Source organism: Cygnus olor, chromosome 12, assembly GCF_009769625.2.
Source record: "Cygnus olor isolate bCygOlo1 chromosome 12, bCygOlo1.pri.v2, whole genome shotgun sequence".
NCBI classification, from domain to species: Eukaryota; Metazoa; Chordata; class Aves; order Anseriformes; family Anatidae; genus Cygnus; species Cygnus olor.
Window position 1 is genome coordinate 5,976,600 of NC_049180.1, and position 26,679 is coordinate 6,003,278.

Consider the following 26,679-nt stretch of genomic DNA (forward strand, 5'->3'; position numbering starts at 1 on the left):
CATGCTGGTCATGTACGGTATAATTATTTTTTTTTCTTTTGCTTGGAAATGGACTTTTGGAGACTATTATGGCATGGCATTCATCCTTTTGTTTTATTGCCTCATCACTTTTTTGGGTTGAAAGCAAAAAAGTGCAACCTTTGATCTTCCTCCTCCTCTTCCTCCCCATTAAAGTTTGCATCTGCTCTAAAACTGCTTTGAGTTACTCAAAACTTCAGACTTCCTTTTAAATGCACTGAAGCATTCCCTCTTAAAAAAACATGCCAGAATGGGTTTTGATAATGTGGCAAAAAAAGAAAAAAAAAAGATAAAAAATACAAAAAGAACTTTGGGAAGATGTTCAAAAGCAAAATTCACATCCCATTTGGGGGGGACATTGAAACCATGCTGTTACCTAAAACAGTCACACAAATAATTTTAAGTGATCTGCCCCATCTCTCTCTCTCTCTCTCCTTTTTTTTTTTTTTTTCTTTTTTTCATTTGGTCATGGTCAAATGTGGAATGCTCTGGGTTCCTAGTATATAATTTAATTCTAGTTTCTGTCATCTGTTAGCCCAGTTAAAATGTATGCTACAGATAAAGGAATGTTATAGATAAATTCGAAAGAGTTAGGTCTGTTTAGATGTAGATTTTTTTTTTTAAAGATTGATGCACTAAATTGTTTACTGTCGTGATGTAAAGGGGGGTAGAATTTGCAACGGGACTGTTTTAAAAAGTAGTTTATGCAGCATGTGCTTGCAACTTAAATATAAGTTGGGTATATGTAGTCCTTGCTATACCACTGACTGTATTTGAAAACCAAAGTATTAAAAGGGGGAGGCACCCCTGTTTATATCTATAGGGGTATTTTACATTCAAAATGTATGGATTTTTTTTTTTTTTCAAAATTGAAGTATTTGGGACTGAATTGCACTAAGATATAACCTGCAAGCATATAATACAAAAAAAAAAAAAAAAATTACAAACCTGTTTAGAACGCTAATACAATTTATGCAGTTATAAAGATGGCATTACTGCACAGTTTTAAAATGATGCAGATTTTTTTACAGTTGTATTGTGGTGCAGAACTGGATTTTCTGTAACTTCAAAAATTCCACAGTTTTAAAGGCAATAATCAGTAAATTTTATTTTCAGGGACTGATATCCTGTCTTTTAAAAAAAAATGGAAAGTAAATCTTACCACAATAAATATAAAAAAATCTTGTCAGTTACTTTTTCTTTTACATATTTTGCTGTGCAAAATTGTTTTATATCTTGAGTTACTAACTAACCACGTGTGATGTTCCTATGTGCTTTTCTTTCATTTTCAACTCTATGGTTATATCAAAAGAGAGAATAATCTACAATAATAAACTGCATTTTTTTGATTCTGTACTCAGTTTCTTAGTGTGTAGTTTAAAGTTCAATAACTCCGACAGCAGTACTTCAGCGTACTGCATGGCAAAGGGGTAATGCTGATACAAGAGCTGGACTTGATAAGGGAAAGGAGGGAAGAAGGAAAAGGATATCTTTGTGGAAAATGGAAAATTGTCACCCACTAGAAATCAGTTATCTTTCAGGTAGATGAAAAACGTGAGCTTTCAGGTGCGTCCTCTGACTTCTCAGTACTGCAGTGACCTCAGTTTCAGTGACTCATATCATCCCACCAGGTTTTAGGAGATCTCAAAGGGGAGGTCTGCTTCAAAACCCGATGACATGATATGGCCCTGTATTTTGATGGTTTTATGATGGAGTGAAGCGAAAGGGAAGACTTCACATCCTCTTATCATCTGATCCAAGCAAAGCGTGCTTATCTCTAGTAAGAGATGACACTGCATCAGGCTTGGCTTGTCACAGAGACACTTAATGTTAGATCGAAATATTTCTTGCCATTTGGGTCCATGCCTCCTCCTTTTTTTTCTTTGCTTTGCTTTTGTCCCCCATTCTTCCTTCATTTGCCCTTTTTTTTTTTTTTTTTTTTTTTTTTTTTTTTTTTTTTTTTTTGCTACAGGCCTTAGAAAGCCCAGAGTGAACCAAGGAGCAGAGAAAAAATATTCAAAGGACTTCCTCCAACTTTTGAAAGTTATTTGCCCTAAACAATCAGCCCCAAAGGTTAATGTGCTAGAAATGTTAAGGTCTCCAAGCCCCTCTTCACCGCAGTTCTCCATGTCAAAGGGCATTTTGGCTTCGAAAGGCTCCTCAGACCCTCGACCCAGCTAGTTTACAGCGACCTTCCCGGAGATCCTCCAGAGGAAGGAGGCAGGCTGTGCTCAGAATCCTCTCCCACCCTCTGAATGGGATTAGCAGCCCAGTTTGTTTGAAAAGCCTCTCTGAAGAATGCTCTGGCCCCTCTGGGACGATGGCTTTATCTCCAGACCCAGCCTCATAAACCCAGCATATATATATATATATATATATTTAAAAATTCAATTTTATCCCCACCCCACTCCTCCTGCTGTTGGTCCAACACCTTCCCAGCTTTAAAACCATCCCTGCTGGGTACTGGTGGCACCGAAAGCAGAGGACCTGTTACCGTTCCCCTACCGGCACCCCATCCCACGCTGGGTGCTGGGGTCAGGATGCGACCCTGATGCCCCCCGAGCCGTGGGCGCTGCCTGTTGCTGCAAGCCCACCTCCTCCCATCGGATGGACCCCGGTGGTGCCCGCCGGGGGTGGCAGCAGGCATGTCCCCCCCAGTTTGGCAGGCGGTGGCCGTGGTCCTCGCTGCCGCACCTCACCCCTCCCCGGCACCCGGGCAGCGCAGTGCCCTTTGGCATCTGACCTTCTGTTGCACTGGGGTTTGAGTAATGGTTCAAGCTCCAGATTCTGGTTAATTCGAGTTCCATTTTCTGGTTAATGTGTAAGCTGTGGGTAAACTGGTCGCTATTGGCTGAGCAGAGAATTATCTCCTCTCATAAAGACGGGGTTTATTTTTGATTTTCTTTAATTCCTTCTCCCACCTCCCCTGGCTGAGCCTTTGCTGATACCCACGTTTATTCACAGGGGGTCACTCAGAGGCTTGGCCGGGAGCTCTTTCCCACTGCCACCCTTTCAGAGAGCTCCTGGAGGAGCCCTGCTCTGTATGGGGATGGAGCGAGGGCAGCAGAGCCCTGAGCCCACCAGCAATGGGACCCACTCCTGGTCCCCACACCACACTGCCAGCACGGGCTGACACTGGGCAAGGTTAGGAGCAGGCTCTAGAGTGTGAAGGGCGGTGGGAATCGCATGAGTAGCGCAGAGCCCTGCTGCCTCCCTCAAGTGTCTTCTTTCTCAGAGGAAAAAAAAAAAAAAAAGCTGTTTGAACAGCGATAAGAGAAATCCTTCCTAGAAATAGGGCGATTGCAAAAGGGAAAATTCCCATCACACGCCCAACCTGAGAGGGAAGAGGAGGCTTGCCTTTCTCCCAGCTTCACATTGTTATTACACTCCCTAATCTTTCTTTGCAAATAAAAAAATAATGCAGCCTTCACTAGGCTGCGTTTGAATTTCAGCCTGAAACCCGCTAACTTCCCAAGTGAAGGGAGAGGAAAATGACAGCAGCAAGTTTTAATGTTCTCTAAAGTGAAGCGACTTTTGGGGTTCTCTGTATGAATCATTGCAGGGGAGCGCCCACCTTTGCCGCAGGACTGCTTGCTGGGCACTAATTGGAACCACTCTTCTCTGAATAACCCACATTCATTAATCACCCCTCGCTTGGCTATGGCCTCAATCCTGCTCCCAATGAGCTTGAGGTAAACCCCCGGTGCTCTCTGAGGGGAGCAGGATCCTGCCGTCCCCCCGCAGGTTCCTCCCGTGCCGAAGCAGGGGGAGCGCTGCCAGAGCTGGGGAACCGCTCTGTCAGGAGACATGCGTGGTCTTAATCTCCCCATCACTAACAATGTCCCGCTTCTACCATAGTCCTGTGGTGCTTTCCCATTTATTAACTACATTACAAAGAACTTTCATGTGACCGGTGCTGGGAGATACGTGCACCGAGCGGCCCTTTGCTGGCCGTGAAACGGAGCGCACTGCGCTGCGGCCCCTTCCTCCCCACCCCACCTCACCCTCGGGCTTTATTTTTTTTATTTATTTTTTTCCTAAAATGAATCAAACCCCTCTGCCTAACATCCAGGGCCCACGAGTATTTCCGTGTTGGTTGCTGCAGCATTTTCCCTGCCTGAGAAAAAACGTCATCCTGGCCCGCATCTGAAAATCAGGGAGCAGAAGGGAGGGAACTAGCCCAGTCACACCGGCGTACATTTATTTCTTCAGCCGGTGTACATATATTTCTTCAACCGGTGTACATTTATTTCTTCAAATTTATTTCCTCACCACTGCCGGCAGGTGCGGTGCAAGAAGTGCCTGCTCACAGCAGAGCGCTGAGAGCTTCTATGTATTAGAAAGTCCTCTTTGCCCTTTTAAAACAACAACAAAAAAAGTGTGTGCAGACTCAAAATGCCACTTGAAAACTACACCCCCCCGCAAAACGTGGCAGCAAATTTTAAGTGTAAAAAATGAACTTTCCCAGCTCTTTTTTCCTTTCCTTTCTGAAAGCTTCTGCGCAGCTGTTTCCTCTCCCTCTCTCCGTGTAGTGTGTAGGAAGTTCTCGATCTAGAATCATTCATAATTTTAATACCAATATCTATTTGACATAATATACTAATATCAGATACAGAGTGTAGCTGCTTCCTGGATTTAGGGAGGAAATGATGCATATATCAGAATTATCTGCTCAGATGCCAGAACTACACTGGTGTCATTTCAGCATGTGCTGCATTGAAAGGAAATCCTCTATATTTATTACGCCGATCATCAGAGGAGCTAAATGGACCCTCTGTTTCTGACACCTGTTCAGATGGCCAAATTAAAAATTTCATGCAGGAAAGAAAAAAAACGCTACACAGTTCAGTGTTGTGAATTCAGGTTTTTAATAAACTTTCCTCCCCACCGTTTCCAAAATCACTGAGATCAGATTGTGAGAGGCTGCCACGAGGCCTGGCCCTTCCAGGGGCAGCTATGGAGAGTGTGATTTATTTTGTTTGCTCAGCCGGGACGAAAACCAATCCTGTTTGTACACACACACACACACTCTCGAGCAGTCCGTAGTCAAATGCTTCAGATATCTGTTTTAAGTGCACGTCTCGGTATGAATAGCACGAGGTAGCACACCAGGACGTGGCAGAGGTGAGTGGCTGTTGAAAGAACCGGTCTTTTCGGGAGGGAGCGGAGCGCTCGACCATTTCACACTTTTAACTCTCCTCTAATGAATTTTTGGGGCACGGCAGATCAAAATCAATAGATTAAAATACTGTATGCCGTGCCGCATTTAATTCTTGACTGCCTGAAATTGCGGGGGAGGACTGAGAATAACGTTTGTCACTCTTCGAGGGCTGAGTGCATTCAGATTTGTGAGCTCCAAGCCAACACGATGCAAAAATAGTTCAGGATGTGACTTAAGTTTTCAAGTGAAAAGCAAAAGGCCAGGGATCGACGAGGCTCTCTCTGGGCTGGCCGTGTGTAAGGACAGAGATAGGCAGCCCCAGCCCCAGCTATCTGCCCCGCTATCAGGCTGACCCGGCACAGTGTGATAACATCTTGGTACCCTGATGTGAGCCGCCTGTATCTTATTGCTCTCCGAAATGATCATTTTCTTTCTATATTGCTGTACTTACATTTGTTTTTTATTTTTTTCCCCTTTCAAAGCCTGGCTTTTAAGCCAGTGCCATCTATGATGCCGCAGAGAGGTGTGCAGGCCTGTGCTTGTGGTGCAGGGCTGGAGACTGCCCTGCCTTTCCTCTCGGTTGATGTGAAGCCCCATGGACTCAGTGACATGCTTTCCTTCGCGCTTTTTTTTTTTTTTTTTTTTTTTTTTTTTTTCTCACATGCCTCTCTACGAGATGTCTTGCATGGAGGCATTTGAAGCCAGAGCCGAAGTTTGCTAGAAGTGGTGCTTCTGTACCACGCAGAAAAAAAAAAAAAAAGCAGATTAGCCAACAACCAACAAATTGAGCAGTGCCTTTGAGTTTCCAGCGGGGGTAGGGAATGGAGTGTCCCTGGTTGCCTCTCGCAATTGTTAATTCATAAAGAAGCACAGTCCCGAAAAATGTTCTCAGCAGCTCTTCCCCCTTTAAAGCAGAAATGTCAATGACTGTGTACGGAGGCGTTAAGGCTCAACACCCTATTTCAGCGCCAGCTCTGGCATCTCCCTGCCCCTCATCCCTGGCTTTTGGGCGCTGAACTCGAGCATCCCCGAGGGCTGTGGGGTGTCGGGGTGAGGGGTGCGCAGGGACACACACTTCTGTCTGCCCAGCACCTGCCGTGGCCAGGGGATAGCACATTTTGGGATGATTCTGTCGCAGATTGGAGCAGCTTGAAAATAACCCTGGGCAATGGATGGGAGGGGGGGCATCCCTGCCACGGGGGCTCTGCAGGCAGCCTGGGCTGCTTCGGGGCTGCAGGGCTGCACCAGCAGGGATGGAGGGGCTCACACATGCACACACACACACGCACACCCCCACGTGTGTTTGAGGTGCTGGCCCCAGCCCCGGGGTCCCACCACAGCCAGTTGCCATCAGCAGGGGACAAGGACCTGGGCGGGGGGGCCGGGGGACTGGGGCAGGGTGCGGGGTGGCTTCCTTCGTTTGTTTGTTTGCTTGTTTGTTTGTTTCTAAATTCAATTCCTGGAACAAAAGGGGAGGCTGTGCGTAACTAAAGGATCCGTCCGTGCATCCAGAGCTTAGCTCCGGTGGGTCACCCAGGCGGCTCCAAATGACTGACCGTCCCCTAGGTACGTTCGTGGAGCCACTTCCTTCGTTTTGCACACAGGATTTTTCTTTTCTTTTCTTTTCTTTTCTCTTCTTTTCTCTTCTTTTCTTTTCTTCTTTTCTTTTCTTTTCTTTTCTTTTCTTTTCTTTTCTTTTCTTTTCTTTTCTTTTCTTTTCTTTCTTTCCTTTTTTCTCTTTTTTCTCTTTTTTCCTTTCCTTTCCTTTCCTTTCCTTTCCTTTCCTTTCCTTTCCTTTCCTTTCCTTTCCTTTCCTTTCCTTTCCTTTCCTTTCCTTTCCTTTCCTTTCCTTTCCTTTCCTTTCCTTTCCTTTCCTTTCCTTTCCTTTCCTTTCCTTTCCCTTTCCTTTCCCTTTACGCTCCTTTCCTTTACGCTCCTTTCCTTTACGCTCCTTTCCTTTCCCTTTACGCTCCTTTCCTTTACTTTTTCCTTTCTTTTTCTTATTTCTTTTCCTTTCACTTCTTTTATTTTCTCCTTTCTTTCTTCTTCCCTTTTTCCTTTTCCTTCTTTTTTTTTTTTTTTTTTTTTTTTTCCTTTTCACCTGTGCTCACACAGAGTCTAATCTAAACCCCACTGAAATCAAAGGGAGCTTTTTTAATGGCATTTTGGATCAGGCCCTGAGATCTCTGCAGGGAGCAAGGAGAGTGGGGGGAGCAGGATTTACATTTCATGGCTTTTAAAGAATCTGAAGTATGGAGGAGAATAGCTTTCCGAGGCTGAGTTTCCCAAATCTATGTGGATATATGATGGAGCATGGATGTGATTAAGCTTAAAGCCCTTTCTTAAAGAAAGCAATCAAACTCCCTCTCCTGAAGCCTGAACCCCACTTCTCCAATTTTAAAACAAAATATCTTGCCAAGGCCTTGGTAGTGGGTTGTCACGATGCTGAAATGGATGGAGACAGAATCAGTTTGAGTTGTTGGTATCAATTCTAAAGCTGTGGTGCTCTCCACTGTGAACAGCCCCTGCTCTCTCAGGCACTTGGAGCTGTTGCACTGAAACGTTAGTGGCAATGAAAATGAACCCGAAAGTGAACCAAATAAGACCTAGCTTTTTTTTTTTTTCTTTCTTTTTTCTGTTTTCTGCCTTTTTTTTCCCTCCCCCCCTCCCCCAAAACTTAACTGTTTCTAAAATCACTGATAAAAGCATTTTAATACGTAGGAAGAGATGCTGGAACCTGCAATGCAATTCAGTGTTTTGCGGTGTGGGATGAACAGATTTTCCTTTCCGTAGGGTTTCCTCCTGCAAAGTCATTGTAGAGGAGGGAATACTGTAAGATTAAATCTGTTTAAAATACTATATTCATGTCACACCAGATACAGTCTCCAGACTGTGCACAGTCTTTCAGCTTCCTTTATTGTGAAATCCTTTTAAAATAGCTCAGCATAGAGCAGAAAACTTATTCAAGTATAACTCTCTTGCACCAACTCTGCCAGATAAAATAAAGGGAAGTTATCAGCCCTCTTAAATTAACAAATCTGCTCAGTGCCTCTGGCTGCCTTCCTGCTGTCTTACTTTCTTAGTCTCTTTCCTTATTAATAAACTGAGAGTTAAATAAACCTGCTAAATGAATCAATGCACCTCGCCGGTGGAAGCGGGTTCCTTCCACTCTGCTTCAGGTCTCCTATGATGTGGCTGAACTGTTGTGGTTTTAGATAAGGGATGTCCTCATCAAAGGCTAAGCATGATAAAAGCAGACTGACCACATCGCTTTCTTGATGCAATTCAGGTGTGAGACCTGAATACCTGTTCCTGTCGGCCGAACGCATTAATAACAGGATGGATTCACCAACAGGCATGAAAGCAGAGGTCATCTCGAGGAAAATGACACCAAAGGTCTACAGGAGTCACTGTATTTAAGAGATCCTGGGCTGTGTGCCAAGCATTGTGTTTAAAGAAGCGCTGCCCCCCTTCTCCAAATTCCCTGGGAGGGGATCGGGGCGAGGGAGGCAGAGGAGCTGTCACAAAGCAGCAGCTCAGCCCCAGCCGTCGGGCAAAAGGTTTCCTACAAAAAAAATGACTGAATGTCGAATTGTCCCCTGGAAGTGACCCAGTGCTTCCGCACCGGGAGCCCTGGGACATGCCGCACCTTCCCAAGTGATGCTGGAAGGGAGAGGGGTAATCCTGCTGGCACAAAATGTGCAGGCGAGTTTTGTAAAAGCTGCAGAGCTGTTCTGGAATTAAATTGCTGAGAAAGCGCCTATAGTGCGTCTTACTATTTTTTTCATAAAAAAACAATCAGGCTTGTGGTTTATCCTTGCTCTGATTATGCTGTACTATTACAATAACTTGATGGAGCCGAAACGTTCCTGCAGGCAGTTTATAGAAAATATATATACACGCCTGTGTATATACATACCCAGGGAAAGAAAGTTAAATATAGGGGACACAACAAAATATCCATGCTTAAGAAACACAGATTGACTCACTGACTTTCCTCGTTTATTGTACAAAGATTCACTCTATGTATGTTGATTTTTTTTAAATTAGATTTTAAATATATGTTGACAGTAGGAATTTGTACAGTGTGAACAACCGCAGGGAGAAATGACAGCTCTACTTTGCTCATTAAAGTACTGTCTGGGAAATAATGGAACGTGTACAGAAATTGATTATTATTTTTCCAATTACATTAGTGTAGCTAATAATAATCATTAAGAAAAAAAATACAAAAAGCTACATGCTTTCAGGTCTTAGAAGATGATATTCACTGGTGAGGCAATAATATGTTTTTAAGGTAATTTATTGGTAAAATTCTGCTGTTATTAATGCTAAGTAGAGACCAGATGTGCAAGCTAGAAATGTTTCACTTTAAACTGTTTTAATTTTCTTCTTCACTCACAGACAGTTAATATACAGTACATGAGACTGTCTGAGTTTAATTTAGGACTTGAATATAAGAGATCCTATTTGTACAATAGTGGCACAACAGACATGTTTTACAATGCTAAAAATTCCTTTTAATAATGGCATATTTTAATATATTTACTAAAATAGGTACCCGAGAGAATCTTCTACAACGGTGATGTGAAATTCCCTGTTACCTGAGGTCAAAAAAAAAAAAAAAGGTATGTTTTCATTTTCATTAGCAATTTCTTGTATTTCGGGAGGGATGGTAATGTCACCGCTTTGTTTCCTGCTGCTCACAGGGAGCTGCGGTCAGAGCCCGGGAGCCACTGACAGTCTCCCGGTGCAGCTTCCACGCTTTTGGATGAGGCTGGCTTTCAGGTGCCTACAAGAAGTGTTTTGCAGTGATTGGGCTTTGTACTTTGGTCAGGCAGGCAGCTCTCCTATGTCCCACAACTCATATATAATCCTTTGCAAATGTTTCTTTCTTTTTCTTCAAGCGCTAGTGTTTCAGACATCAGCTATGGGGAATAAGGATGGGTCTTCTGAAGGTCTCCTTCAGATCTTGATGAAAATCATGAGGCTGTGTTAGGTAACTTCTGTACTCCCAATTTACAATAGAGTCTAATTCACAGCACTGCTTTCCTCGTCAAACTCATGTTCATTCAGTCTGTCAACATTGACTAAGAAATATGCCACTAACAAAAATGTGGGGATTAAATGTTCGGTCCCTTTCCCTGCTAGATTCAAGCAGGCACTTTTTTTTTTTTCTTCTCCACATGGAATCTGATTTTTATTGACGTCAACTGTAAAAAAATACTAAATGGCTTAAATGAGCTTCAAGGTTGCAATGACAGAGATTCCTGCCTGAATTTTGTTATGAAAACTCCTATTTTACGTAAGAATACACCCTACCACACTTTGATCAAACATCATGTGCTACTATAAAACAGTATTTTATTAGCTCATGTAATTAGCTTTTATTAAAAAATATTTAAAATATGAGTGAGAATGGGGAAGAGGTAGCCAGCGCTCTAGATTTACACCAAATAGGATAGAAAGTAGTTTTTGTTGGTATACAGCCTGCAGGAGTGGGCTCCTCAAGGAGACATTTCATTGAAGGGGCAGCTCCTGTTCGTCACCTTCTTTTTCATTGTAATGGCTGCAATTGCAATAATCAGAGAGGAAGCCTTTCCTGGTTCCTGTAATTTATGTATGTGATTATTAGATATATATAAATCATATAAGTGATACAAATTCATGTTATCCATATATTAAAAAAAAAAAAAAAAAAAGCAAAAGCCTTTTCCCTGATGTGCACTTGTGATCTCGGGACTTGCTTAACCTGCTGCTCTCCAGGACAATTCATTGCTCCTTCCTTCCAATATTTTGTGGTTACCCTGTCACAGAAGGTGGGATAAAACAGCAGCAAAATCTGTTACTTTTAAGCAAATAGCTGTCGGGTCTCGGAAGAGTTAACGAACTTTTATGGCAAGGTTCAGACAGATCTGACCCCTATGGTAATATTTCATCTAAGGTTACTGTTGGGAGAGAAATCAAATTTAAGCTGTGAGCATGATTGACAGGTGAAGGCAAGAAAGAGAAAGACATCTGGTCAGATGGGGAATTTGGGAAGGAGAAGGACAATTCAGGGAAGTCTCTGTGATATTAGGAATAATAAGCTCAGCTATGAAGACTCCGATACTCCACACTCTCTGGAGGCGCGCTCCATGGAGATGTTCATTGCTATTCATGGAGGTGCTTTGATTAAGGGGATTTCAGCCTGCACATTTCTGGTAGTGGACAGTGGTCTCCACGGTCTAACGGACTAACTTGACTATTTTGAACAAATTATGTTATTTCTGGCATACTTTTAGCATTTCAAGGCAATTCCCTTTACAAATGTGACCGGAGCATTTGGCGGGTGCTGGTTAGGATGTCCTCGCCATAATTTCCCCCTCGTGTCTAATGGCAGCAGGATTTGCAGCCACCGAGGTTACATTGCGGTATTTCATAAGGCCAGTATTATTTTCCAAGGGCCATGTGCTGGCCAGTTCTATGTGCAAGACTCCCAGTAGCCCTGGCAAACATCCCTCCCAGTACATACATAACCCCAGGTGTGTTTGATACATATTTTATCCGACTTCAGTATGTTTTGTTTGGTGCAGAAGAGCTTTTCCGTCTTCCAACATCCTGGAACCAGCCCGAGTATTTCCTGATTGGTGTGATAATGTTGGAAAGCAGAATTTGGTTCTGACACATAAACTACAGCCCAGCTTTCTCTTAAAAATGAAGTGCAGGAGAAGAAATCTGGTGGTTTTTATCACTGTGTGCAACTTTTAATGTTTTGGTTTTCAAGACAAAGCCAGGGTCTCTGAAGGGCTTTGGTAATGCTCAAAGGGCAGGACGTGGAAATGATGGACCCTGGGATCTAAACTGCTCCCTGCCTCCATCCTAGGTGAAAGAAAAGGTCCTGGCCCCACCACAGCTTTGGTAAAAGCCCAACTGAATTCACAGGCCCCAGATTTCCACCAGCACATGAATGTCTACGAGGCAAGTCATACTAATAAAAAGCAAGATATGAATTTATCAGTCAGTAGCTGTGCTGTGAGTTCCCTGGATGGATGCTGCTATCTGGGAGTAAAAGTGGATCCCCCCCAATCCCTCCCCAGTATAGCTTAAGCTGCTTTCAAAATAAAAAAATAAAATAAATCCATCCACTTTTACTCTGGAGTAGGAGTGTCCACCCTGGGAATGGGTAGCACTGCGGTATATTTTACTACATAATTCCCCCATCTGGATGAGCCCTAAAACTAAGGAGAGAATAAGGAGCAGTAAAGAACAGAAATATATTTTCTGTTCCTTTTTCTGTTTACCTCTAAGACCTTTCACACAAGGGAAATCATGACAATCCTAAAGTATATATTTGCTTACTTTTCACTGCTATTCCTGCATTCGCACATGCATTTTTTAAAGAGATTTGTGTTTTGTACAAGACCTTTTGCGTTCTCATGTTTTTCAAGTGTATTTTTGATGTACAACCGAGTCTGACTGTTGTTTGTGGCATCATATTTCATTTCACGGCCACAGCCTGTGATGTCAAGCTGCCTGACGTCCCTGCAAGTAGACCTCAAGTTTATTCTAAGACCATATATCTGATAAGACCATATATATCTGATAAAATTGAAAATTAAAGCCAAGAACTGTAAAAACAATCAAGTTTCTTTGTGTATGAGTGAGTTATTTTTAACTTTCCATTGTTGAGTTAGCCGTTCCTTTAAAAAGTCTTTATGTTTTGAGCCTGATATCAAGAGAACTTCCATGAAATATTATTGGCAAGTTTCCCATTGCAGTCAATGGGAGCCTTGTACGTATTTTTCAAGCAGATGTGCTATATTAAGTCTAAATGAGAATCTTTTATTTCAAATGGGAGGCAACATGCTGTTCTTGCTAAGAAATTGATAGTAACATATCTCCCTTCATTTTCTCTTCCCAAACATACTCTGTACAATTTGCTGGTCATTTTACATAAGTAAAAAACCTGTTCTCTAGTATTTAAAAACAAACATATAAACAAACAAACCAAAGAGAGAGAGAGAAAAATAGAAACTTTCACAATGTCTCACACTCCTTTCTAGCTTATTCCTGAGAATGTGAATTATGAAAATATCTTGAATCTTTATGAGCAAAGAAAAAGTAAAGTGCATGACATATTTGACAGTTTTTACTCCCCCAAAATTCCCAGTAAAATCAATTTAATAGTTTTCCTTGTGTTTAAAATAAACTCTAAAATATTTTTCCACTGATGTGGCTTTAGCTTTTGTTTAATTCTAATAGAGGATTTTAAGTTAACTGCTACAAAAACCGAAATATTTTTAAAACCTCTCTTTTGGATTTCCTAATTTGTGCCACTTACGAAATGACTCACACTGTACCAAAATACAGGAGATTGATGAGACAGGAAAAGTGCTGATTTAACGTCCCATGTGTAAAATTACTTCTCAGGCTTCCACATATAGTCCTGATGTTTAGAGAGTGCAGAAATCGGGAGCTGGGAGTTACAGCCTGACTCACTTGTGAGACTTTGACCCAGTTCTTTGACTCTAGATTCAGCAAAATACTGCAGCACTTTAAACTTGTTATCTTAGGTGTCTTCTAAAGGTCTGTTACCGTTGATCTCTTTATATCTCAGTTTACACGGTTATAAACCCAGATAATTAATTCTTACCTTCTAGGCTTTTGTGAGAGTTAAAAAATAGCTGCAATGCTCCTGGAAGCCTTCTAATGAAGGCCTGTGTGGTGGAGCGCTCGCTGTTTGCCTTACTTCGTGTCCTAGGGCAAAAAATGCACGGGGCTGCCACCGGCACGAGCCCCATCCACCACTCCTGGGGGGGCAGGTGCTCCCACAGCAGCACTTGTGATGTCTGTAGGACTTGGGACTTCTGTCGGGGTGAGAAACCCCTACACAGGTCAGGCATTCTGGGAGCAGGTGATTTTCTGAATGAAGAACAACTCAGCTGGACCAGTTGAAATGTAAGCAAATCATTGATCAGTTATGTGCCACCCCCCTGCTGCTTAAATACGAAGTATACATCCTAAAATCCTATATGTACACACATACACACATATATGGAATAACTGTTGTGCATCTGCAAGGTATCTAGAGGTCCCATTGTCCTTGTAATTCCTTGGTGCCATTACATTCATTTCCCCAGGTTCAAGCCATTATCATTCAGCAGCAGTGCAGCCTTGTTTTCTTTAGTCCCCACGTTATTAGTCTCCCTCCTACTCTCTAACCCCCCGGATCTGTAATGGAGTCCTCAGCTCTAAATTTGCTAGTCATAAAGATTTTTGCTTGAAATGTTCAAAAAATGCTGGGGGGTGGGAGGGTGGGGGGAGATAAATAAATAAATAGGAAAGCCTATGAGCAACACGCTGTGCCATGCTCGAGCATTGCACTTCTCCGGGAAAGATAATAAAGATATTAGCACTCATATAATTTCAGATAGGAAATGAAACCAGACATGAAAGAAACACTAGCTCCAGCTGTTGAGTGGGAATCAAACTGGCTCTGGGAATTACAGGTACTGTCACTGGAGACAGCCCGACTTCTGAGAAATGACCTCAGGTGTAGGAGCTTGCTGTGGCCCCTTGCAGATATTAACACCTAATTAACAATCTGCAAGAGCATCCTACATCTTAATCACCAGTGAGGTGAGAATGACAACCGAAGGAGTAGAAGGAGAAGGGGAATGGTAATTTTTCCTCTGCACGCATCATCTAATAACCATGGTTATTCAGATGCAGCTAAATGCGATTTCCTTTTAGTCATTTCTGTCTATTGGAAGGCACAGTAAGTTCATTTGCTAGCAGGTAGGCAGCGGAGGTGAGAATTAAATTGATCTGAGATATTCTGAAAAATTGACCCAGAGGTCATTCGTAGTTTAAATTGGGAAGTAAGGCTGAGTTTATGTCTTCCCTTTCTTCTTTCCCCTCTGCCTGCTCCCCCCTTTTTTGTGTTTCCAGGCATGTTATTCTGTATTGTGTAATTATTTAAACATACTCTGGTGGTGGGGAACCTTGTTCTCTCAAAGTTAATCAAAATAAAGAGAGCTTTTGTTAGCAGTGATAGGTAATTAAATAGCTGGCTTCATGTTGTGCAGAGGTATTGTGCTGGCTTATTGACATCTGAGAGCCAGGCTCCCCAGCCCTTCTGCACACAAACAAGCTTGCCGAAGTCACCGAGATTAAGGCCTGGGCTAAATTAAGCAAATTTGCTCCGCACGCTGTGCTGCACCACCGATATTCCCTTGGCACAAATTCCTGGCAGCTGGGATGCTTGGCAGGACTGCGGAGCGGGGACTGGCCCCGGCCCCGGGGATGCTGAGTGCTGCAGGAGCATGGTGAGAGGCAGCACAAATGGTTAGGTGGGGATGAGAGTCCTACATTGGGACAGGACTGGGTAGAGGCTGGTTTAGGTCTCCTGTGGAGGAGGGCTGCTCCCCTGGGGGCTGGATTTTAACAGGAGAAAATCATGTCAATTATTTTCTGCATGCCTGCTACTTTCTGTCTGTCGTTTTAACCAGGAACAGTCACAAGTGTGGATGGGAACAACCCGCTTTTCCCATCTTCAACTGCAATATTGGACATCTAGGGCCATGGTCTGCTCCCGTCTACCTGGTGTAAGTGGTCAGGAGAGCAGGGAAGTTGACGGAGAGGCTCCGGGCTTAGACCCGTGCCAGAAAGCCGGTGCTGGTAGCAATCAAGCAAGAAATAGTGGGCCAGATTTGCTCAGTCAAAGGCGAGAGCAGCTCTCCTGCGCTCCACGGAGGTGCTCCAGATTGCTGCTGCACTGTGTGGGCAGGAGCCAGAGGAGCTTTAGTGCGACGCCTGCTCACAGGGCTTTACCTGCACTCCTTGGCTGGGCAACCGAGTTGAGAAGAGAGGCAGGCAGGGATCAGGGAATGAGGAATGTACACAGGTACATGCTGCAGACCTCGTTCAGCATCTGCTCTACCTGCAGCACGCCCTCTCTGTGCTCGGGAAGGATCTATTTCCGTATCACTCAGACCCAAATTATACTCTAATAAGGAGAGAAAGGAAAAGCGAAGAAAACATTATATCAACCAGTCGGCTTTTGTGGCAACTCCCATCATTTTCTTTCCAATGACATGAGATAATCTCTATGTTTTCTGTTACGCTCATTTCTTCAACTCTTTTAGCTTTGTTTTCACATGTTGGCCTTGCGCTAAAAAATCTAACTTGACATCTTGTGTCTTCTCAGCTAAAAAGGTATCAGTTCCTGGACTTAATGTCAGCTGTTCCCAGATCAAAGGCAAGAAACATAAAAGTTGACATATATTATTTATTTCATGGTTTACATCAATGATGTTTCTCTCTACCCTTTTTTGTTATTATTGCTGATGTTTTGCCCATAATGTTGTGCTCGCTGCTTGAAAGTGTTTGTCCCCTACAGACAAATATTCATATTAATGTAATCCATCAGCAGTTAACAAATGCCAGCTCACTTTGGCATTTCCCGCACACCCAAAACTCCCATTGTTTTTGCAGGAATCTTTGGGTGTGAGAAGAATGCAGGATCAGGGCCCTGGGTGGTGATTTTGGAGCTGGCGACTCTCTCCCCCAGCCCAACCAATGCCCTGGGTCGGCTGGAGCAGCAGCTCAGCTGGCTGGCGCAGGGAGTGGGAGATAGTGCATTCCCCTCCTGCATTGTGAGTGCTGCAGAGGCGAGAAAAATGCCAGGCTTTGAGGGGAGCAAAAGCTCAAATAAAAACTCTTTTTTTCTTTTTTTTTTTTTTTCTTTTTTCCTTTGTTCCTACCTTTTCCCATCTTTCTTGCCTGCCTTCGGAGTTCAGAGCAAGCCATGCAGTGTCTGGCTTAGGGCTGTAGTCAGAAAATCATGAGATCAGCCAGAAATGCCTGTGCATCCCTCTTACCACTCCGGATAGTGTAAAACTTTCCTTTTTGTTTTCTCTTTGTCAACAACTGTGGCAGGTTTTGCTTCCTGAGTTGCAGAATCAGACAAAGCACTGAGTCTGATTTTGCCCCCTACCCTCCCACAAGCTATTTTTTTCTGCAATGAAAATAATAACAGTTAAGAAAGATCCTTGGGATTTTTGTTGTTGTTGTTTTCTTTTGTTTAGTTTGGTTTTATTCTAAAGCTTGCTGACAATTGTCAAATGTTCATTCTAGCAAAGAAGTGCTCTGAGGGTACAGCCCCTCTATACAGCCGACAGGAGTCATTTGCAGCTTTCCTTAGAGCTCAGCTATTTGGAGAATGTGTGTCACTTTACTGTTTCTTTAAAATTTAATTGGGATCAGGCAATCGAGTGTCTCCAAATTTTTGCCTCTTCAGGCTGGCAATAAAGCCACTTATAATTTATAATCAAAGTTTGGTATCGTTAAACTAAACTGTAAAACCGACTTCAGGGTTTCGGTTGTAAAATAAATATATGATAAATATTGCAATGGGGCTTGAGTAGCACAGCTAACAACAGCACAGTGACTGCATATATATATATATATATATATATATATATATATATATATCTGTGTGTGTGTGTGTGTGTGTGTGTACATACAGTTCCAAAGGTAAGATCTAAATAACAGATAACTGGATGTATTCTTTCTTGGTGGAACCGAAGTTAAGATAGATTTATAGCACAAGTAGTTATTTTAAATGCAAAATGAAGTGTTAATTTATTAAAGTCATTTATGCATCTACATTATTTTTATGTCTTTATTTATATTTTTCTGTACTATGCAGCAATGTAGTATTCATCCTGGGTTTTTCTGTCTGTTGACTGTAGCACTCCTTTGCTTAGATTTTTTCTAACAAGGCAGCTCATTTAGAAAGAAATGTTTATGTGAAGTGCTTGTCAGTTGGCATTTTTACTGGTGTGCTAACCCAAAGGTAAAATATAAAGGCACGTCTTTTCCTTGCTGGCTTGTTGCTACTAGAAGGGTTCCTCCCTTGTTAGCTTGATAAATAATTTTACTAGCGGGAATCTGCTGAATTTTTATGCTTGCTGTCTATTTTCTGCTTGCTGCAAATAAATTCCAGCACTCAGAGGGCACTAAAACCCCAAACACATGGTATTTTCCCATTTTGTTGCTGGTTGCCTAAAATATTTCATCTTGTGTTTTTAATTAAATCTTAAAAAAATAAAAATAAATAAATTAAAAAAAAAAAAGAAAGAAAAGGAAAAATCCCTTAAATTTTTCAATTATTTCCAAATGAAAGTTTTAGTCCGGATTGTAATGTAAAGTCTTGAATTTAAATAACATGGTATCACAGGTAAACTAAATGGGCAGTTTTAAATCAGTCATCACTCCAACTACCTAATGTTTTTCAGATTAAGTGTGAGGATTATTTATTGACGTATGATCCGGTCAAGCATTTCTTATAATTTATTATATACTAGTTTTCCCAGCTTGCAATCAAGAAAGCTAATTTAATTTGTGAAATAAATACTCCACTTCTAAGAGAAAATGCACCAAAAAACTTTGTTATACATTGCCATAATGTATACGTCAGAAAAAAGTTTGAAAGAAATTAAACTGGAGAGGCTAAAGTAGAAGAGGCATTGGTTTACTTTTTTTTTTTTTTTTTTTTTTTTTCTAAATGGGACTGTTTTGCAGTTACTGAAGCTCTACACAATTTAAAATTCAATTTAATTCAAGCAAGCAAGAACCTACCAGGAAGCCTCTCCTTCCCCCATGGCAAACTGGGTGCTGGTGGGCGCGCGGCACTGGTACGTGGCTGAAGGCTCGCTTTTTGGTACAGCAGGTCACTGCTTAGCATCACACTTCCCTGGGTTTGGGGGCTTCACAGACTTGGGCACATTTGGGAGCTGGTTTTTCTCTTTTAGGATGTAGACGTGCAAAGGCAGCTTTTGCAAGGCTTTTTTTCAGTAATGTCAGTGTTTAGATTTGCCTGTGACTCTTGTGCGTGATGATGGCAGAAGGTCAGGCTTTGTGTTCATAACAGGATCCCTGTGGCTCCTGCAGGGCAGTCCCAAATCTCCAGTCACAGATGCCCCCAGCATCGCGCCCTCTCCCCTCTGCACAGTTCACGAGGTAAGCAGCTACACGTCCTGGTGCACTGGCTGGGTTACAGTGGTGAAAGAAAACGGTGGTAAAAATCCCGTCCCTTCCACCACCTAGAGTGACATTTCTGTGCCAGATGTTGAATCTGGGCATTGTGGCCATGCTGCATTTCCTTGTATGTGAACAGGCACCATGAGCACCCTCAACAGAAGAGCAAAGCACCAGTCTCATCCCTGCTGAGAAAAGCCAGGTGTCACGTGCTGCCCAGTCATTCCCTCAAACAGCAGAGAGCCACATACCCGTGAAGATGCCAGGAAAATCCATCAAAATTTTTAGAATTATTTGCATATTTTTAGCACAATTCATCTCAAAGCAATCCTCCAACTTTGACCCAAATTCTTGCATTCTTACACCAACCACCCTGCCATCTGTGTACTAATTAGCATAAGAAGTAGGTGACTGATCAGAACAGTGGAGACGGATGCTGTGGTCTGGCTGCCCTGCGGACACCAGCCTTTTTGTTTACATGAGCACAACCCAGATCAAGTAAACGGGAAGGAATAATACATCAGCACTGAACAGATAAGGGAAAACCTTGGGCAGTGGGGAAAATTACCCTTGGGGGCTCCGCTGTATAAAATCATAAATGAAACAGGGTTGCAAGAAATCTCGAGAGGCTATGTAATCCGTCTCTGTGCCGTGAGGCAGGGTCAGACAGGCTGCATTATCCCTGACAGATATTTGCATAGCCTGGTTTTGAAGACCCCCCTAGAGAGCGTGCAGCCTCCCCAGTGGCTCCCTCACAGACCTTGGCTCCTGTTGCTGCTCAGAAACCTTTCCCCTTGTCTAACCAGAGGAGCTTTCCTGTGGTGCAGGTCCCTTACGCCTTGTCCTGGTCACCCAGAACAGCGTACGCCTTTCCTCTTTGCACTGACCCTTTGCATATTTGACAGCTGTTGTTATGGCTCGCTGCAGCCTCCTTTTCTCTAGACTAAACAACACCAGGCTTTTTGGTCCTTTTTCATAGGTTATGGTCATGACTTTGCTATTTAATATCTCCTCTGAAGAGTCCACATACAGTAAACTTGCTGGAATTCAATTTACCTGTGCTGAAAAGGACTGTTAGGATGCTGCCTGGAGGCTTTACAACATCTGAAAGGGGAATAATTTAATTCTTACACTGATAATTTTTCTTCTGTGGGATGGAGGGCAGGGAGCGTTTCTTTACCTATGTGCGTTAACCACAGTCTCCCCGTGAGTTTACCCCTGTAACAGGAATACATTAGTGCAATGTACAGCCAGAACTTACTGACAGGCACTGGGAAGTGTGTTTTAAATAATGGTAAATTATAATGTTGATGTTTTGTAATTTCACATATAAAAAAGAAGGGGAGATAGGATGCAGGCTCTTCATAGTTGCAGATACATGTCCAAGGTGCTACTTGGAGATTGTGTCATGAATTTCACTGGTTTCATTAGCAGCTCAGGTGGCATTGTCAATCAGATCTAGCATTTCAAAAACTGCTAGCTTCAGTGTAGCTTTGGGTAGATAGATCCCGTTTCTTCTTTGTGGCAGAAGGAAGTTCTCCCCAAGTGGCACCGATGATGTTGGGCCAAAGAGGATTTTTCAGCCATCTGCACAGGCCTGGGCTTTGCTGTATGCTCTAAGTTGCTTTATTTTTAAAAAAAGTTGGAGGTGACATTAGGGCCCATTCAAGGAATATTCACTTTGTTCCTTGGAAAAATGAGAGGAAATGGAGCCTGCTAACTCTGCTTTCCTCGTTGTCTTCTGGTGCCGTGCCTGGCAGTTTCGTATGGAGATGTCCTGGAACAAAACAAAGGTATTTACTTGCAAGAAAATATTTCCCAGGGACTTTTCTTCTATGAATCCCACTGAAAGAGCCATTTCATCCAAAAGTATAAACTTCATGTACATACTGAAAATGTATGCTGAATCGGAGAAAAAAAAAAAAAAAAGGCAACTAAACGGTAGACATTTTAGCCCAAGCATTTCAAAACTCTAAAGATCTCACTGAGAAATATTTGTGGAGCTCAGTTCTGTAGGAAGTAAAATGGTGGTGACCTTGCTGAGCCATTGGCTCAAATCAGAGATGTAGCAGAAGTGAAAATATATGCTTCCTTCTCTAAAGAATGGAACTGAGGACCCATTTATACCATGGGGAAGAAGAGAGAGAAAAAATGTATTGTCTTCCTTTAAGTAGTTCATTTTTCTTTACAAAGTGATTAATGTGTTATTATAGCAAATTTATTGTCTAGCCTGATTACCATTGCATAATAAATCTAAACAGCTGTGACTGTCATGGTGATAAGGCTGGCATGATTTTTCTCTCTTAAAAAGGGTTTATAAGTTAAGCTTAACTTTCAGCTTTCTGCATTTCTGGGATAAAATTTATTTTGGCAATTATAGCTCTATCTATTTGAAACTGCACCAAAAGGAAATAAGTTGCTCAAAAGGGTGGTATATTATTGGGAGAGTTTTACCTTCATTCAATTTGCAAAAGAAACTGAGCATCAGCATTAAAATGAAAATGGAGTTCAGGAGAAAATAGTAACTCGGTTGTTGGGGGAAAAAAAAAAGTTGTTACATTTAAAAGGGACTTCTCACATATCAAGGATGGACAACCCAATTAAATTAACTGCATTGTATTCACAGCTGTTAACACCTTGGGCTCAGCTTTTCTCAGGCTACCAGAGTTGGCTGAGGCCTTGTCTATGCCTGGAGGAGACTTGCAGGGAGCTGTGGGAAGAAGTGCTTGTGACTAGTTAGAGCTATTTCCTCTGAATCCCAGGGAAATTGGTACTCCAGATTTAGTGCTGTGAACATGCTGAACTGAGGGCCTAAGCGAGCACTGGGCTCGGGAAGGTTCTCTTGGCCACGTGACATTCCCCTCTGCTCAGGCTCCACTCAACCCTGTCAGTTTGGACGTACAGATCAGCTGTTTCTTTCTTTTTCCTTCCCTCTCTTTTCATTTTTTGTAGTAAGGTGATACGCACACATGAAGGTGGTAAAGGCAACAGTCTCTTCTCTATGCTTTAAAAACCCTGTGTTACTTCTTTACAAAGGAGGTATCTCCATCTCCTGTCTCTAAGGACTTCTTGCCTCACTGACTTCTTGTGTCCATGGGTATATTCTTCATGGCCATGGTGGGAAGCGATCCCACGTGGTGGTGTTGAGGTGGCTGGAAGACCTCTTTCACATTCCAGTACCTGAGTGACACCATGCTGTTGTGGTTTAGCCCGGCTGGCAGTCAAACACCACACAGCCGTTCACTCACCCTCCCCCCTCCCTCTCCGGGATGGGGGAGAGAAACGGGAAAGTGAAGCCTGTGAGTTGAGATAAAGACAGTTTATTAAGACAGGGAAAAGAATAACAACAATAATAATAATAATAATAGTATTAATAGTAATAATGTGTACGAAATAAGTGATGCACAATGCAATTGCTCACCACCCGTTGACCGATGCCCAGCCTATCCCTGAGCAGCCGGCCCCCCCTCCACCCCGGCTAGCCACCCCTATATATTGTTCAGCATGACGTCAGATGGTATGGAATACCCCTTTGGCCAGTTTGGGTCAGCTGTCCTGGGTCTGTCCCCTCCCAGCTCCTGCTGCATCCCTAGCCTGCTCGCTAGCAGGACAGAGAGAGGCTGAAAAGTCCTTGGCTTGGTGTAAGCACTGCTCTACAACAATTAAAACATCAGCATGTTATCAGCGCTCTTCTCATTCTAATCCAAAACATAGCACCCTGCCAGCTACTAGGAGGAAAATTAACTCTGTCCTAACTGAAACCAGGACACATGCCCATTCACAGTCCTCAAAGATTGATTTGGGCTGGCGATAGTGGGGTTGGGATGAATTTCTGGGGAACTGAATTCAGCCTCTGAACAAATACAAGGCTTGCATCCAGGACTGGCACTAGCTGGCAGTTTATTTTCAAAAAGTTGAGTGTCTTTGCCTGATTCTAAGTCCCTGGACTCTTGGCATTTTCTTTCTAATTCTTTCACCTTTTTTTGAGTTTTCCAATGAAGGGTTCAAAAGGTCTCTATTTAGATAAGAATTACTTAAAAAAAAAAAAAAAAAAAAAAGGTTCTCGGTACAGTCTGGTACCATCAAGCATCATGAAGGAAAAAAGAAAGAAAGAAAAAAAAAGTAAAGATTTTATGCAGGCATTCAAGGGCTCACGCACTTCATCCCCCATCCCCCACCCCCCACCCGTGTATATTGAACAACTTGAAAATAAACCAGCATGTTTCAAAAAGGAAGATAGATGTGTCTGTTCAAATAGGCCTTGCACTTGGAATTGGTGCCTCTGGTTGTTAAACAGAGTCCTTGTTTAACATCTTCATTAAGAACTGTGACTTGCCACCAGTTTTATGAAGATCAACTCATTTACTTTTAAAGTAAATTAAAGCAAATTTCTCTGTGGTGACAAGTCAATAAAACAATGGAAGGTTCAAGTTTTTCAGTCACCCAACATCTGTTCCTCGTTGGGCTGTAGATGTAAATGCCCTGGGTACGGCAATAGGTGAAAGAGTGAGAGCCAATAGCTGTGCTGTTGTTTTTTTTTTTTTTTTTTTGTTTTTGTTTTTGTTTTTGTTTTGTTTTGTTTTGTTTTTCCAAATAGCACTGTAAGCACTGTCCATTTTTGGAAGGGTAATTCTGTAGTTTCCTGTGACAGCACATTCAGAGCTTCATTGACATGGGAGCGGTGGCAGGTGATGGCCCTGACTCCGAGTGTTGTTGCTGGAAGCACAGTAAGCTGTTACAGAGCGATGTACGTGGTGAGCCGCTTCTCAGAAGCCCAGTCAGCACAAACGAGATCCCCGTCTTCTGTCCGAGCCACCCACACCACCAGCAAACACCTTTGATGCAGAAGGTACATGGATGCTTTGTGTGTAGCGGTGGGAACTAGGTTGTACAAAACCTCATTGAAACCACTTCCACATTGTACCCACGCTCAACCTGTTTGTCTTGAAACGTTGTCTCAGAGAGAAGGCAGCAGATGAAAAACAAAGTATTAGACCCATTTTGCATTTCAACAAGTGCAGGATGCAAACTGCAAAGTGTTTGTTTTACGTGTTCTGGAGGATTTGGCATTTCATGGTGTGAGAATTGGCTCCCTGCTGTGTGAAGTATTTCAGTGTGGATTTGCGCTGTGTGGGAAATGCTGGCATAGTGGAAAAGAGAGGGGGAAGCTCTGCTGGGAAAGCAAGAGGGGGCTGGATATTATTCACTTGGGGCAGAAGCCTGTCCTATCTCAAGGGGATGGTTTGTCTTGGACAGGGTAGAATTGACTTTTGGAGTGGTAGAGGAGGACAGGAAGTTGTTATTGGATGTGTGTGGAAATGATGGATCTCAGATAATTTTAGAGATGTAAAAAAGTTCAGCTAAAGTCCAGAGATTTTTCTGGCTCAGACAATCCCACCCTTTGAAATGCTCCCAGACATATGGTTATGGACTCCATCTTTTGAAGTGTATGTAGGCCTTTTACCTTATAGTGTCTTCTTCTGAGTCTTCAGGTTCAAGACCTTTGGCAGGAGTGGTTTACCCTCAGACAGATCTTCATGGGGCCAGGAAATGGGCTGCTCTGCTTTATGGGAAACGGGTAATTACGTCTCACCAAATTCAAGGTACCTGTCTGTGGGGAGCAGGTGACTTCTCCTGTGCTAGGTCTTCTCAAAAAGTGCTGAGAAATTCTTCACATGTTTCTGTGATGCTGTGCTAAATTTTATAATACTCGAGTACAATGATTCATTGAGCAATTCTGAAATCTATTTTCTCCAAAAGATGAACAATGTTGTACAATGTTGTAGTTGCATCACCATATAAAATAAATAATAAAAAAAAATGCTGTACAAGGTTTTGTATAGCAAAAGGAATAGTAGCATTTAGCCCATCCTAAGAATTTTTTGTAATTGCCATCTATTATATTGGCACTTATTGCAGCTCAATAACTGAACATGGGAAGGTATCATTTTAAATAACTTTCTCTGATTTCTCCTTGTCCACATGAAGTGATGCCACACCCAGTCAATGGAGGAGGCAGATGAGTCACCCAGCTAAGATGCAGCTTTCTGGGGTATGTTGCTCACGAGCTGTCATACAGAAAAGAGGTGACAATGTTTGTACATTGTTGTACAGGTTCCCCCTAAATCCCAATCATGGCACTAGCAACCCTTGACATCCTTTTTATTATTATGGTTCTATCAATTTTGCAGGGCCAGAGGTAGGGACTCACATCCTCAGCTCTGACCTTGGCATCTCCATGTAGTATTTCTCTACAGCTCTGCACACTCCTTACTCCCAGGGCCAGTTGTGCAGAGAGAGGGCAGCTGTGTGGTTCTCAGAGCCAGCTGCTGCCTGCTGTGTGCTGCTCTTTGTTTCTCAAATCAAACTCTCACTAAACCCACTAGAAAAGCTTCTTTTGACTTTGGTGGCCATTGTCCTGAGCTGTTACCAGAAACATGAAATAGGTGTGTTAAAGCACAAATGGATTTTCCTCAAAGGCAGCCTGTTTTTGTGAGTAGCTGAGCATCTTCTGCTGTATGAGAAGCACTCTCAATTTCTGTTGGATTCAGCGGGAGCTTTGGTGATCAGATCCTGCTGGGAGGTGCTCAGCCTTTGGCAGGATAGGGTTCTTTTTTGTTATGAACCATTCAGGAAGCTAATGCCGAAACACATTCATGTAACTGTTTGAATGCCCAGGTCATACAGTTATAGAGATCCGCTCAGAGGTGAGTGTGAAATAGTAATGCCTTGTACTTCCTGAGTGCCTTTCATCTTTCCAAATATTTATTAATTAGCCCTCAAAACACCCCTGTGAGGCAGATAAGAGATGGATGGAAACAGCTCCTTTCACGCACCGGTGGAATCAAGCAGCTGTCTGACTGTATAAAACAGCATTGCCCACAGTTTGGGGCAGATTAGGAAGTAGATAACAAACCCCTATCTTGTTGGTGCAGAAAGAGTTTAGCTAGGCAGAATTTAATTACCTCTGCTGGAACTTGGCCAGTCAGTCAAGGCTCACCTCACTCCTTTCATTGCGTTCAATGTGGAGTCTGTAACTCCATTGGTTTTGTCCCACTCAGAGGATGACCCCTTGCTCCACACAGTTGCCCCATGTCTGAATCCATTCTGGGTCCACTGTGCAGCAGGACCTGACCTGCTTTGGCCAGCTGGTGAAATCTTTTGGGGTAGCAGCACAAGCTGGCCTTGGTGACAGTCCCTCACCTTTATACCAGGATTTCCCCATCCCAAAGAGGACTTGGGTTAGACCAACCTGATCCTGCAACAAAGGGCCAAGAAAGGTGTTTCAGTGTGAGACCTGCTGTTCTGAAGGGGCAGGTTTAGAAAGTGAGCTCTTCTTTATGCTTTAGCTAAAGCCTCTGTTTTATTTTTAGGGAAAAAATAATCTTTGATCTGTCCAGTTTGAAAGTATGGCCAAAAATGTGCACCTTGGACTGGCTTCAGTGGGTGTAGACCTGGGACCAGACATCTCTCTC

At 42.8% G+C, this 26,679-nt stretch overlaps 1 protein-coding gene across 5 annotated transcripts in view; it reads left to right on the forward strand.

The window, feature by feature from the left end:
• The window catches only part of MAF (MAF bZIP transcription factor), a 179,614-nt gene that overhangs the window by 3,513 nt on the left and 149,422 nt on the right, over positions 1-26,679 (forward strand). The window contains exons 2-4 of one of the 5 annotated variants that reach the window (XR_005823506.1): positions 1,991-6,745; positions 9,737-9,807; positions 22,157-22,160. Coding sequence is in view for 4 of the 5 variants with exons in the window: in XM_040570728.1 (XP_040426662.1) it covers positions 9,737-9,770 (34 nt within the window). In the remaining variant the exon portion in view is untranslated. Of the gene's footprint in view, positions 1-1,990; positions 6,746-9,736; positions 9,808-10,995; positions 10,999-22,156; positions 22,161-26,679 lie in introns of all 5 variants that reach the window. The other 4 variants (XM_040570728.1, XM_040570726.1, XM_040570729.1 and 1 more) reach the window with 4 other exon arrangements.